The sequence below is a fragment of the Mesoplodon bidens genome, assembly GCF_964165515.1.
Source record: "Mesoplodon bidens genome assembly, chromosome: 13".
NCBI lineage: Eukaryota > Metazoa > Chordata > Mammalia > Artiodactyla > Ziphiidae > Mesoplodon > Mesoplodon bidens.
This window is the reverse complement of record NC_138169.1, coordinates 17,025,571-17,039,443: the sequence shown is the minus strand read 5'-3', so window position 1 is coordinate 17,039,443 and position 13,873 is coordinate 17,025,571. Positions and strand designations below refer to the sequence as shown.

General features: G+C 51.4%; 1 protein-coding gene across 1 annotated transcript in view; it reads left to right on the top strand.

Moving 5' to 3' along the window:
- GCN1 (GCN1 activator of EIF2AK4) overlaps positions 1–13,873 on the top strand; it is a 56,977-nt gene that overhangs the window by 33,672 nt on the left and 9,432 nt on the right. The window contains exons 34-48 of the mRNA XM_081253315.1: positions 853–1,099; positions 1,516–1,637; positions 1,949–2,063; positions 3,178–3,357; positions 5,672–5,892; positions 7,301–7,369; positions 7,570–7,708; positions 7,797–7,993; positions 8,194–8,336; positions 9,616–9,733; positions 9,847–10,062; positions 11,077–11,241; positions 12,963–13,124; positions 13,409–13,501; positions 13,702–13,845. Of these exons, the coding sequence (XP_081109441.1) occupies positions 853–1,099; positions 1,516–1,637; positions 1,949–2,063; positions 3,178–3,357; positions 5,672–5,892; positions 7,301–7,369; positions 7,570–7,708; positions 7,797–7,993; positions 8,194–8,336; positions 9,616–9,733; positions 9,847–10,062; positions 11,077–11,241; positions 12,963–13,124; positions 13,409–13,501; positions 13,702–13,845 (2,331 nt within the window). The remainder of the gene's footprint in view (positions 1–852; positions 1,100–1,515; positions 1,638–1,948; positions 2,064–3,177; positions 3,358–5,671; positions 5,893–7,300; positions 7,370–7,569; positions 7,709–7,796; positions 7,994–8,193; positions 8,337–9,615; positions 9,734–9,846; positions 10,063–11,076; positions 11,242–12,962; positions 13,125–13,408; positions 13,502–13,701; positions 13,846–13,873) is intronic.

The following is a 13,873-nucleotide window of genomic DNA, read 5'->3' as shown; positions in this document are numbered from 1 at the left end:
AAGAGTCATTTTTTGCATTTAGAGTAAACCTGTCCCTGGGGATAGAGGTTTAAAAAAAAAAAAGAATCGTTCTTGATGTGTTAGCCTTTTCCTGATCCTCTCCCTGTGTTAGTTGTATGTTTTGGGGGCCTTGTGATGCAGCCTCCAAGCCACAGTGCAAAGGATTTTTTTTTTTCTCTTATTTGAAAAACACATTTACACGTATTTTCTGTGACTTGCATTTCGGACAACCCAGAGCGTCCTCCTCAAAGGCACAGTTGAAAACCACAGGTTTACTGAATTATGGTCAAATAGTCTGTCAGAGTACCTGGCCTCCCAAGCTTCCTGCCCAGGCCCCTGGCTGCAGACTGCCTCGCTGCCCTGGTCGGGCTTCATGAGCTGTGGCTGGAAGACGATTGACAGCATCTTTGGGGACTGCTTGATTTGGACCTGGCCCTGTAAGGCCCAGCCCCATTTCCCTGTGACTGACAAATTTGAAAACTGAGAGACGGACTGTTTTTAAGGAGGCACGGTAGCATGCTTCTCTCTGGATCTTTCTCTGTTAGTGGGTTTAATCTTCCTGAGGTTTTACCCCACCTGCCCAGGCCTAGGTTCTCTCTTCAGACCAGAAATAGCACCGTAGTGGCTGATGCTCTCCTGGCTAACAGATGTAGCGTGCACCCTGACGGAATGCGGGTCAGGCATGAGCTTGTACCACCATCTGCCTTTCCGATGCTCTGTGTGGTCTGACAGGCGGTGGCTGAGATGGGGCTGGGGGACGTCTTGGGGTGAGGTGCTGCGGAAGACTGCATCGGCTGCCAGGGCCTGGCTGTGGTTGAGCTGCAGCACTGACGCGGCAGGCCCCTCCCCCAGGTCCAGGAATCCGTGGCCAGCTGCTTGCCGCCCCTCGTCCCCGCCATCAAGGAGGACGCTGGAGGGATGATCCAGAGGCTGATGCAGCAGCTGCTGGAGTCAGACAAGTACGCTGAGCGCAAAGGGGCTGCTTACGGGCTGGCGGGCCTGGTCAAGGGCCTGGGCATCCTGTCGCTGAAGCAGCAGGAGATGATGGCTGCGCTGACTGATGCCATCCAGGACAAGAAGAACTTTCGCCGCCGAGAGGGTGAGTGTCTCCAAGCTCGGTGCCGCCCAGCGTGGGAGGTCAGTCCCCATGGCTGCCAGAGGAGGGAATCTGGCTTTTCCTCCCCTGCTGAAGGCTGGCGTTTGTGTGTGTGCTGCAGGGGGGCAGCTGTCTGTGAGCCATTCCATCCCATCCTTGCTGATGTGGCCTGGACTTCCTTTTTTCTAACTCAGCAACACCCTCAGCTGAGAGAGACTCGCCATTCTAGCTGTTAGTGCTCCCTGTTCTCACCTCCTTTCTGCTCAGGGGAGGGACAGGGGCTGCTCCCTCACGAGGCAGCCACTTTAGTCCCACAGCTGCCCTGAGTGTTTCCAGAGGGTGAGGCGGTGGTGGGGAGCTTGCCCTGTGGCTGCCCCGAGAGGACATCCTGTTCCCAGCCGTCCTGCCTTCTCCCCCAGGAGCGCTCTTTGCCTTCGAGATGCTCTGCACTATGCTGGGGAAGCTCTTCGAGCCGTACGTGGTTCACGTGCTGCCCCATCTGCTGCTGTGCTTCGGGGATGGGAACCAGTACGTGCGTGAGGTAAGTCCCGAGGCTGCACTTGGGAATGACTGGCAGTGGTTCGAGGCCCCTGCTGCTGTCAAGCCCTCTGCCCGCATCTTGGACACTGGTTACTGGTACGGACTCCCCTGGTTCCCAGTGAAGTACTGAAGCCCTGTGAGGTGAGAAACCACGTTTCTCCTGCTCAGCTGTGTCTGCGGGCCTGGGCACAGTGTCTGACGCAGTAGACCCCCCAGTGAGTGTTGGTCACCAGGAGAACCCTCGGTCCAGCATCAGGCCTTGACCCTCGCGTAGCCGAGGAGGCCCCTGAACATCTTTTCTCCTCCCTTGAGGCTGCAGATGACTGTGCCAAGGCTGTGATGAGCAACCTGAGCGCTCATGGGGTGAAGCTGGTGCTCCCCTCCTTATTGGCGGCCCTGGAGGAGGAATCCTGGAGGACCAAAGCCGGTAAGGCCGCTCCCTCTGTGTCTCTGTCTCAACTTCCTGTTCTGAAAACTGCCCTCACAGGGGTCCAGAGCCACAGCTCTTGTGCTGTGTGTGCTCCCCAGCCCAGGGATGAGGCCAAGACTCTGGTTAGGCAGCTCATTCCTTTATTAGTTTGTGTGCTTTCTTGCAAAGAACAGGCCTCTCACAGGAGCCACAGACCTAAGTCAGGAAATCCCAGAGCTTTAAGGCTTGTCTGTGGCTAGGTCTGTGATTTTAAAGCCTTTCCCCCCACCATTAAACTGCCTTTTTAAAATTAATTTTTAAAGAATCAATTTTTATTTTATTTTTGGTGGTGTTGGGTCTTTGTTGCTGCGCGCGGGCTTTCTGTAGTTGCAGCGAGCAGGGGCTATTCTTCGTTGCAGTGCGTGGGCTTCTCATGCGGTGGCTTCTCTTGTTGTGGAGCACGGGCTCTAGGTGCACAAGCTTCAGTAGTTGTGGCACGCGGGCTGAGTAGTTGTGGCTCGTGGGCTCTAGAGCGCAGGCTCAGTAGTCGTGGCGCATGGGCCGGGCTTAGTTGCTCCACGGCATGTGGGACCTTCCCGGACCAGGGGTTGAACCCATGTCTCCTGCGTTGGCAGGCAGATTCTTAACCACTGCGCCACCAGGGAAGTCCCGAAAACCCTTTTTAAGAAATGTAATCTTATTTGGAATCCTAATTTGTAAAACAGAGTTGCTCAGATTTGCGGAGGGTCAGCATTGGGGCTTCCTCCTCAGTCCTTCAGGCTTCCCCCTACATCTTGAAAAATCACAATCTTAATCAGTCTCCTCATTTGTGGATGAGGAGACTGAGGCCAGAGAAATTCAGTGAATTGACCTTGGATCACTGTCAGCTCTAAGCCAGGTCTGGCCAGTCTCCCCAGCACTGCCCAGCCTCTTGCCCAGGCTCCCAGTCTCAGCAGGCCTCAGGAGCATTTTGCTTGCTTGGCTGGAGCCAGGCCCTGTGCCCTCTTCCCGGGACTGCTGGAGCAGTCTACAGAGGAGCGGGCCACGTGTCCCTTGCCCGGGCAGCCAGCCCAGGCGACTTGCCAACCTGTGCTCAGTGATTTCATGCTGGGCGTGTGTCTGCCGTCTGCAGGGTCGGTGGAATTGCTTGGGGCGATGGCGTACTGTGCTCCTAAGCAGCTGTCGTCCTGCCTACCCAACATCGTGCCCAAGCTCACGGAGGTGCTCACCGACTCCCACGTCAAAGTGCAGAAGGCCGGACAGCAGGCGCTCAGGCAAATTGGCTCCGTCATCAGGAACCCGGAGATCCTGGGTATGCCTCTCCCACGAGGGCACTGGCCCCGGGTCCTCCTCCAATCCCTGGACACTGCAGGGAACATGCACCCATTCAGCTTAGGCTCTCTGAGGACAGATATGTTCACATTGAGATAACCTCTAAATTTGGGGAAGCCCTTTTCCTACGATAATAAGTGGAAAGTAGTTTGGAAGTGGTCTGTTTTCCTGTTGGTCTGGAGCAGTCGTTGACTGCTCAGGTAGGGAAACTGAGTTGTTGGCCCAGAAATAGCTTGACTCTAAGGGAGCCTTGAGGTCAACAGCTAAATGACAAGCTCTGGACCACATCTGCATCATCCAAAGTGTTAGGTTTTGGGGAACTTTTCTATTCTCTCTCATTCCAGGAGGCCTGTGATAGAGGGAAGGTTAGGGAGCTTACTTTTTACTGTGGTTCTTTCTTGAGTAATTAGGGAAAGATTGATTTCTAGAAACAAACCCCAGCCAGCTACCTTGACCAGTACTGTACTTGTTAATTTTTAAGCTTCAGCATAGAACATCGGTACCCATTCAGTGCTTTTCAGCCTGAGTATTTCCAGACTTGTTTTCATTCAGAAGATGATGGGTTTTTGTTTTTGTTTTTTAAGGGATGAATAGGTAGATGTGGATTTTGTTGTTGTTTACAATGTCCAACACCCCTGGGGATTTCTGAGGCCCAGAACAGTCTCATCTCTATCAAATGCATGCCTTCATTTTCGGAATCCAGTCTGGGACCTTTTTTTTTTTTTCTTAATTGACTAGTTTGTATAATGTAAAATTCACTTCTCAAAAATGTACAGCTTAGTGGTTTTTAGCATATTCACAAAATTATGTAAGTATCACCGCTGTTTAGTTCCGGGGCATTTTCATCATCTCAGAAAGGAACCCCACACCCATTAGCATTCACTCCTCATTTCCCCTCCTACCTCTAGCCCCTGACAACCACTAATCTATTTTCTGTCTCTGAGTTTGCCTATTCTGGACACTTCACGTAAATGGCATCATACAGTACGTGGCCTTTTATGTCTAGCTTCTTGCATTTAGCATTATGTTTTCAAGGTTCATCCACACTGTAGCATGTATCAGTACTTCTTTCCTTTTATGGCCCAATAATGTATTCCAGTGAATGAGTATACACATTTTGTTTATCTATTCATCAATCGGTAGATGTTTGGGTCGTTTCCACTTTTTGGCTATTAATGTTGCTATGAACATCTGTATCCAAGGTTTTTTTTTTTTTTCCCTGTAGGCATGGTTTCAGTTCTCTTGGTTAGATAACTAGGAATGGAATTGCTGGGTCTTGTGGTAACTGTTTACCTTTTTGAGGAACTGCTAGACTGTTACCCCATGTGGCTGTACCATTTGACATTCCCGGCAGCAGTGTATGCGAGTTCCAGTTGCCACCTCTGTTATTGTCTGTCTTTTTGGTTACAGCCATCCTATTGGGTGCGAAGTGGCATCTCATTGTGGTTTTGATTTGCATTTCCCTAATGACTAATGATGTGGAACATGTTTTCATGTGCTTATTTTTCATTTGCATATCTTTTTTGGAAAACTGTCTATTCAAATCCTTTGCCCATTTTTTAACTGGGTTATTAGTTTTTTGTTGTTGTTGTTGGGTTTTTTTTGGTCTGCATGCTTGGCTTGCGTGATCTTAGTTGCCTGACCAGGGATTGAACATGGGTCCTGGCAGTGAAAGCACTGAGTCCTAACCATTGGACCACCAGGAATTCTCTTAAAAGTCTTGACCAGCATGTGTCTTTGTAGTTGTTGAATTCCCTGGGTTTGTGGAAAAGATAAGCCAGGTATTCCTCTTGGAATTCCTTCTGCTGGGCTGATGGTGCTGAACTTTTGAGAGCTTGTTGTATCTGGGCTTAGCTGCTCTGAGTATTGTGTGCTTCACTCCCACCACTGGTTCAGGGGCCTTTGGTGTCTCCAAACTGTTTTTTCACAAAACCACTTTGGGTTGCTGCTTCCAGAATAAGATCCATGTTGTCCAAGTAGCTCTCCCACGGAGGCCCAGCGCTGAGGCTGCAGCTCAGTGCCATTGAAGCTAGCCCACAGGTGCCCCACCAGACCACAACTGTGCAGTGCAAAGGGGTGATGGCTGCCGTCCCCACACCGCTTCCTCTTGGGGAGCAAGAATAGAATTGCTCTTTGCAGACAAGCTGGCTTCCTCAGTTGGCGATTTGCGGGGCTCTAGGGAGGGGTGACCTTGGACTCCCTTCTCTTTTGGCCCCCTCTAGTGCTGGGGATCCAGCAGATTTGCCACACCATAGACTTGTACAAAGCAGCCTCTCTCTTGTTTGGACATGCAGCCATTGCCCCAGTCCTGCTGGATGCCCTGACGGACCCCTCTCGGAAGACCCAGAAGTGCTTGCAGACCTTGCTGGACACCAAGTTTGTCCACTTCATTGATGCCCCGTCCCTGGCCCTCATCATGCCCATTGTCCAGAGAGCCTTCCAGGACCGTTCCACGGACACACGGAAGATGGCAGCCCAGATCATTGGCAACATGTACTCCCTGACAGACCAGAAGGTATCAGCCTATCTGGGGCTCGTACAGGACAGACCAATGGATGCTGGTTTAGGGCACAGAGTCCCTACTGACAATAGACACAGGAGAGCTATGAGCATTTGATCCCTGATTATATTTGGGGGGAGAAATGGACCATTGGTGGGTGGAGGGTAGAAATCTAGGCTCTCGGCATCTTCCAGAACATAGCAATACAAGTCCTTACTAGCTCAGCCCCCAGGTGAGGCCTGTGTTACTGGGCTCCTTTTTTTTTTTTTTTGCGGTACGTGGGCCTCTCACTGTTGTGGTCTCTCCCGCTGCGGAGCACAGGCTCCGAACACGCAGGCCCAGCGGCCGTGGCTCACGGGCCCAGCCGCTCCGCAGCATGTGGGATCTTCCCAGACCGGGGCACGAACCCGTGTCCCCTGCAGCGGCAGGCGGACTCTCAACCACTGGGCCACCAGGAAAGCCCCTGGGCTCCTTTTATAGATTGACAGGGAGGAAAGGTCCAGCCTCGCCTTTGACCTTTCAGGAGTGTTGGGAAACCGGCTGCTGCTTTGACTGCTTGCAGTGTTTTCTTGTCGAAAGCATTTGCTTCTGTAAGCCTCTCAGAGGAAATTAGCCTAGTTTGGGAGATTTACTTTGTTTGTTTGTTTACTTGCTCCTAGGGGCTTGGATGTGTGATCTCACTACCACAGCTCTGCTTTGCTTGCTGAGGCTATGGGCACAAGAGAGAAAGTGCGAAAGTTAGTCAATCCTAGGAAATTTGGGATAGTTGGAAAACCAAAAAATTTTATGCATAGCCCTCCAAAAGCTAAAATAATTATTGTTAATGTTTTTAAATTACATGTAAAAAATATTTCCAAGTATAAATGTATTTCCAAGTTATAGCAAGTTATTCATAAAACTGAGTTTTTAATAGTTATGTAATATTCCAACGAGTTTATATATCATAACTTATATAATTCTATTGTTGGTCATATAGTGTCCAAGGTTTTTTGCTATTTTAAATGATGGTGCAGTGAACATAAGGCTTTTTCTATATTTAAAACTGTTTCTGAAAGCTGAATGCCGTATCAAGAGACATAAACCTTTTAAGGTGAAGAGAGTGAAAAGATGATAATGCAATTCTGAAAGGAGTGCCAAAAGAATTTCCTAGATTCCCGAGGGTGGGCAGCCCTTGGTCTCAGGAGGAGGAAGAGCATTGAACTGCATCCTCTTGAGGATGGGCCTGGGGTCCCTTGTAGGTTTCCCTGAGCAATCACACGGGCCTTCAAGGAACCGGTGGGAGTGGTGGGGGTTCTTTGCCAGTGACAAGCACCCCTGTGAGCGCTCCTAGTCAGCAGAATGGTGTAGTCAGGGTCCACCGTGAAGCAGGGCTGGAGAAAGCCGGAATTGGGCCTCCGCTGAGCCACCTCTTCTGTTCTTGCAGGACTTGGCTCCTTACCTGCCAAGCGTGACGCCTGGTCTGAAAGCTTCTCTTTTGGACCCTGTACCTGAGGTGAGTCTGGGAGGAGAGGGGGCAGGAGCTCGTTATTTTAGCCCAGTTCCAGAAAATTGATTCCTAAGAATTCCCTATAAGCTGCATTTGCGTCTGTCTGTAAAGGGAGGGAGACCCTAGGGGACCCCGCCTTGCTCCTGCATGGTCACCTGGTCTTGAGCCACATCTCCTCGCCATCCCTGCTCTTGATTACCTGACAGGTGCGGACGGTGTCTGCAAAGGCTCTTGGAGCCATGGTGAAGGGCATGGGGGAGTCATGCTTTGAGGACTTGCTGCCGTGGCTGATGGAGACACTGACCTATGAGCAGAGCTCTGTGGATCGCTCAGGCGCCGCGCAGGGTGAGGCAGGGCGGGCCCAGGGGCCAGGCCGGCAGTGCCCTCTTGGGACCCTTAGATCTGGTGGGCTCATTCTGTCCCTTTCTTTCAGGGTTGGCCGAGGTCATGGCTGGCTTGGGGGTGGAGAAGTTGGAGAAGCTGATGCCGGAAATTGTGGCTACAGCCAGCAAAGTGGACATTGCACCCCACGTCCGAGATGGCTATATCATGATGTTCAACTACCTGCCCATCACCTTCGGGGACAAGTTCACTCCTTATGTGGGGCCCATCATCCCCTGTATCCTCAAAGTAGGCACCAGTGACAATGCTGAGGATAGAATTACTGAGGAGGGCAGGACACGTGCACCCTCCCAGAGAGCTAGGGCTTCCCGCCAATTGGGGCTGGGTGGCAGGAGTCCTCATCCTGCTCTTCAGGGAGTCCCATTTCCTCTTGGGTTTGGGTGCCTAGGGGGAGGCAGTTCTGGCTGACCCACCCTCTGTGTGCACAGGCTCTTGCTGATGAGAACGAGTTTGTGCGTGATACCGCCCTGCGTGCGGGCCAGCGGGTCATCTCCATGTACGCCGAGACGGCCATAGCCCTGCTGCTGCCCCAGCTGGAGCAAGGCCTCTTTGACGACCTCTGGAGAATAAGGTGAGAACTCAGGTGGGAGGACCTAGTAGCCATACTTCTGTGTTTGGGGAACTGAGAAATGAAAAGCAAAATGTTGCCAAAAACTGTCACTTTTAACCATTTTGTAACTCCGGTATCCCATAGCAGTGCCTTCAATTCTGATTCTCTTCTAAAAAGTTTTCTCTATTCAGTCCTTCAGTTTGTGTCAAAATTTTAAATGCGAATGCTTTTTAATCTGAAAATTCTACTTCTAGGATTTTATTGCAAGGACATATTTAGTCAAGTGCTTAAAGATGTATTTAGAAGGATGTTTGTTGTGGTATTGTTTATCATTTGAAAAACTGAAGGTAGGTTTAAAAAAGTCATCGCACATCCACACCATGAACTTTGATTTGGCCATTACAAAGGATGGCATAAGGACTATGTCAGCAGACACAGAAAGCTCCTCGACCTATTGTTGATGGAAAGGTGCGGGCTGTGGCCCGGTGTATGTGGTGCAGGCCCACTTCACACATGGTATGTGGGAGGGTGACGTGTACAAGGGTGTCACCGGAGTGTCAGAGTGGTTGCCTGGGTGCTGGGAGTCTGGGTGATTGTTTACACTCTCTTTGTATTTTTTTGTATTGTTTGAATTTTCAGTTTCAATATGATACTTCTGTAATCATTAAAAACAATAAATCGATAATTTAATTTGAAGAGAAACAAAGTTTATCCTTCTAGGCCTCTCCTTATGTCTGTAGTTCTGATGATCCACATTCCTGGTTTCTTGTTAATACTTCCCTCTGTGCTCTCTTCTCTCTTTTTAATAACTTTATTATAGAAATTTTCGTATCTGCTTTTTAAAAATACCCTTTTTTTTTTTTTTTTTTTTTTTTTTTTTGCGGTACGCGGGCCTCTCACTGCTGTGGCCTCTCCTGTTGCGGAGCACAGGCTCCGGACGCGCAGGCTCAGCGGCCGTGGCTCACGGGCCCAGCCGCTCCGCGGCATGTGGGATCTTCCCGGACTGGGGCACGAACCCGCGTCCCCTGCATCGGCAGGCGGACTCTCAACCACTGTGCCACCAGGGAAGCCCATGTCCTTTTTTATTATTAAAGTAATGTTCATTAGTAGATAACTTGGAAGGAACATATGTGGGAGACTGTAAAGAAATGAGTATCGTCTGTGACCTCTCCTGTTCTAAGAGAACCACCATGAGTGTTTTGGGTACATTTCCTTGTAGTCTCTTTTCTGTCCAGTGCTTGGTTGTGCACTGAGACATCTTCCTGCGACCGTGTGACTCTGTTCTTGGCCTCCTTCTCAGGTTCAGCTCTGTTCAGCTCCTTGGGGATCTCCTGTTCCACATCTCAGGAGTCACTGGGAAGATGACCACAGAAACTGCCTCTGAAGATGATAACTTCGGAACTGCCCAGTCCAACAAGGTGCATGCCTTGTTTTGATTTTCCTCCCTCTGCTGATGGTAGGGAGACTCCCTGGCACTCACACTGTGGAGGCTTCACCACCTCGTGTTCTCTGCTTCTTTCCACTGCTGCAGGCAATCATCACTGCCCTGGGGGTAGATCGGCGGAACCGGGTGTTGGCAGGCCTGTACATGGGCCGCTCTGACACCCAGCTGGTTGTGCGGCAAGCATCCCTGCACGTCTGGAAGATTGTGGTCTCCAATACCCCCCGCACCTTGCGTGAGATCCTGCCCACCCTCTTTGGGCTCCTGCTGGGTTTCCTGGCCAGCACATGTGCAGATAAGAGAACGGTAAGTTTCGCAGGCCTTGCTTCTGACCAAGCAGCCTCTGATGCCTGCAGAGAATGGGAGAGCCCCTAGGGTCCCCTATCTAACACGGGAGCATTTATTTATTTACTTAGTTATTCAACAAATATTTATCATCTACTATGTGCTAAGCAGGGGCCCAAGACCTGGGGAGATAGTGGAGAAGAAAGGCAGCCTCGTGGAGCTATAGTCTGGTAGAGGAGATGAATGTTAATCAAATAATCACAAAAACAGATGGAAAATGCAACTATGGCAAGTGCTATGTGGCACTGCCAATGCTTATAACAGGTCAACCAGCTGGGGGTCAGGGAAGCCTTCTCAGGAGAAGTGATGAACGATGAGTGAGCATTAATGGGTGGGGAGGTGATGAAAGACTGTTCCGGACCAAGGGACTAGTGCTTGAGATACCAGGATGGGATGTGCACAAGCCATGAGGTGGGCGGGAATGCGGCCAACAGCAGGGGCTGAACGAAGGCTGGTGTAGCTGGAGGAGAGGCCCACCGGGGCCGATTATCGCTTCTGCCAGTCCTCTTTGGCCCACTCCCAACCCCCATCCCTGGCAAGCAGATGTGTATTTGGCTCTGAAGAAGGGTTTGCATGAGGCCTCAGAGGAGATGGGTTTTTTCCTTAAAGTGTTTATTCCAAATTCAGGGTCCCCTTTCCTGGGCAAGAGCATGAGGGTTAAGTGACTTCTAGGCCACAGTTTTTGATCCAGGGAATTCGGCCCTTGACTGGGCAGCACACGATGAGTTTCTTGGTCATATATAAGGTGCCAGCTTTTGTTTTAGGTTGTGTAGGTGTGTGTGATGCAGAGAGATCATTTTATTTTGTCATGTTTTGCAAGCACCGTGGGGGCTCTTCAGGGGTAAGAGCGTTTGGGAAAGTTAAGTCTGGCTCGGATAAAATCTGGGAGGTTCCAGGGCCCTCATTCTGGAGTTGTGCACTGGGTGCCCTGGGGTTTGCAGGGAGTCGATGTCCTGACTTGAGCTCTGCCGACAGATTGCAGCCAGGACACTGGGAGATCTCGTCCGGAAGTTAGGGGAGAAAATCCTACCTGAGATCATCCCCATCCTTGAGGAAGGCCTGAGGTCTCGGAAGAGTGACGAGAGGCAGGGAGTGTGCATTGGGCTGAGCGAGATCATGAAGTCCACCAGCCGGGATGCCGTGAGTATCTCCTCAGGGCCCCGCAGGTCCTGCACCTGACTCAGAGGGCCAGGGAGGTTACAGGACAAACTGCACCACTAGCGACACTTCACCCTCAGGGACATGTGAACCTTGCTCCAGAGGGCGTTGCTGGCAGTGGGGTGCCGGCGGGGCAGCCGTGCATTGGAATTTCCCTCTCAGCTTTCCCATCGGTTTTACAGGCTATAAGACCTAAGCGATTTAGAGGCCTGGAGTAGCTTTTGGAGACTGGAGATAGTCTTTCCCTCACCACTCCTGAGGTTGCTCCAGAGTAATCCTTTTGTGTCACTACATCAGTTCAGGTAACACGTGTGGTGCACTTAGCGGAGAAAGGAGGTGCGCATGTGTGAGTGGTGGAGGGCGGTGGAGAGCAGGAGGGCGCGCTCGTTCTCAGAGGGAGCGGAGTAGATGAGAGTGAGTACCCGGTGGGTGGAAACGCATTGTCTCCAGCAACGAGACTGTTTCCATAGTAGCTACATTCAAGAGGGTGGGAGTCCTTTTCACTGACCCTACTTTTCTACGGTAATTGATCCTCCAAGCATTGATCCTCCCCAACATGGGGAGTAGGTTGAGGGTAGGCGTAGAGCCCTCGATTGGGATGGAAGCACCAAAGCGATGAATGGGTGGCAGGTCAGAAATTTGAACACGTAGCCAATTGCTCAGCCTGAAAAGCCTCGTCTGATTTACAGGATCCTTCTCCTCCTGTGTGTATCAGTATACGTATTACATTTGGGGTTTTATATTTGCAGTTTTCAAAGAATAAAGGTAAATCCTGTCGCGAAAAGAGCTGTGATTCATTAAATAGTAAGTGCCCCAAAGGCTGAGGCCTTGCTGGTGGCCATATTCATATTCAGTCCTTAGATTCATAGGGGGCGTTGCTTTGGTGGAGTTGGTTGCAGAGGCAACAGAGCTGTCATTGGCCCCGTTGCAGATGCAAAGACTTCATAAGGAAGCAAGTTTTTTTTCATTTCAATTTTTATTTATTTATTTATGGTGCTGGGTCTTTGTTGCTGCGCCTGGGCTTTCTCTAGTTGCGTCGAGCGGGGGCTACTCTTTGTTGCGGTGCGCGGGCTTCTCACTGCAGTGAGAAGCTTCTCTTGTTGTGGAGCACAGGCTCTAGGCGTGCGGGCTTCAGTAGTTGTGGCATTCTGGCTCAACAGTTGTGGCTCGCGGGCTCTAGAGCGCAGGCTCAGTAATTGTGGCGCATGGGCTTAGCTGCTCCGCGGCATGTGGGATCTTCCCGGACCAGGGCTCAAACCCGTGTCCCCTGCATTGGCAGGCAGATTCTTAACCACACCACCAGGGAAGTCCCAGGGAGCAAGTATTTGAGTTGAGACTTGAAGAAGGACTTGGAGTTTCCTAAGAGGATGATCAAAAGAGTCTGGGGAGTGGAGGCCACATCACTAGGGTCCTCGCCATGAGAACGAGTTTGGAGTTCCTGTAGGAGACCAGAGTATTTGGAGAATTTGCCGGAAAAAATCAGGCTATTAATTATTAAGTCTGGTGAAGGCTCCTTGGGAGTAGATTACACAGCCTCTCTGCTTTTTCATACTTGTACATTTCCACAGAAACCATCTAAGTTAAAAAAAAAAAGTCAAGCCCAGGGAGCAGCGGTGGCCTGGCTGGGCCAGAGGTCCTCACCGCCCCCTGCTGATTTCCTCTCCCTCTGCTACGTCGGGTTCAGTACACCTGTACTGTTGCAGGTGCTGTATTTCTCCGAGTCCCTTGTGCCCACGGCAAGGAAGGCCTTGTGTGACCCGCTGGAGGAGGTCAGAGAGGCGGCGGCCAAAACCTTTGAGCAGCTGCACTCCACCATCGGCCACCAGGCTCTGGAGGACATCCTCCCGTTTTTACTGAAGCAGCTAGTGAGTGGCTGTGCCCCACACCTACCAGTCGGGCTTTTACCATCTCTGTAGAGGCAACACGCGGGGGGCTGATTCTGCCAAGGCAGCCGCAGTGCGGGCCCCAGAGGGAGTGGGTGCACAGGGTGGGATTTGGCTCTGTGCTTCTCCTTTGACAGTCAGTCCATGTGGGTGCAGAGGGAGGAGGGGAGGAGAGTGGAGAAGGACGTTGGCACCGGCCGGTCCAAGACAGCGGAGGTGGAGACAAGAGCCAACTCCTGAACGTTGCCCCCAATGCCCCTCTGCAGGATGATGAGCAGGTGTCAGAATTTGCCTTGGATGGTCTGAAGCAAGTGATGGCCATCAAGAGCCGTGTGGTGTTGCCCTACCTCGTGCCCAAGGTAATTCCCAACACGTGGCAACCCCTCTGGCCCAGAAGCCACAGCCACATCACTGTTCCCTGGGCCTGCGTGAAGGCCAGCTCTGAACTCAGATGCTGGGGGAGGCTGGTGACTCTTGCGGTGGGATGGGATCTCCCAGAGCCTAGTGCCGCGGCCAGCACGGGGCGACACCTATTGAGTTGCTGTTCATCGTTCCGCAGCTGACGACCCCACCTGTCAATACCCGGGTGCTGGCTTTCCTTTCGTCTGTGGCAGGCGACGCCCTGACCCGTCATCTTGGCGTGATCCTCCCGGCGGTCATGTTGGCCCTGAAGGAGAAGCTGGGGACTCCAGCTGAGCAGCTGGTGAGTGTCACAGTCACTCCCACAGGCT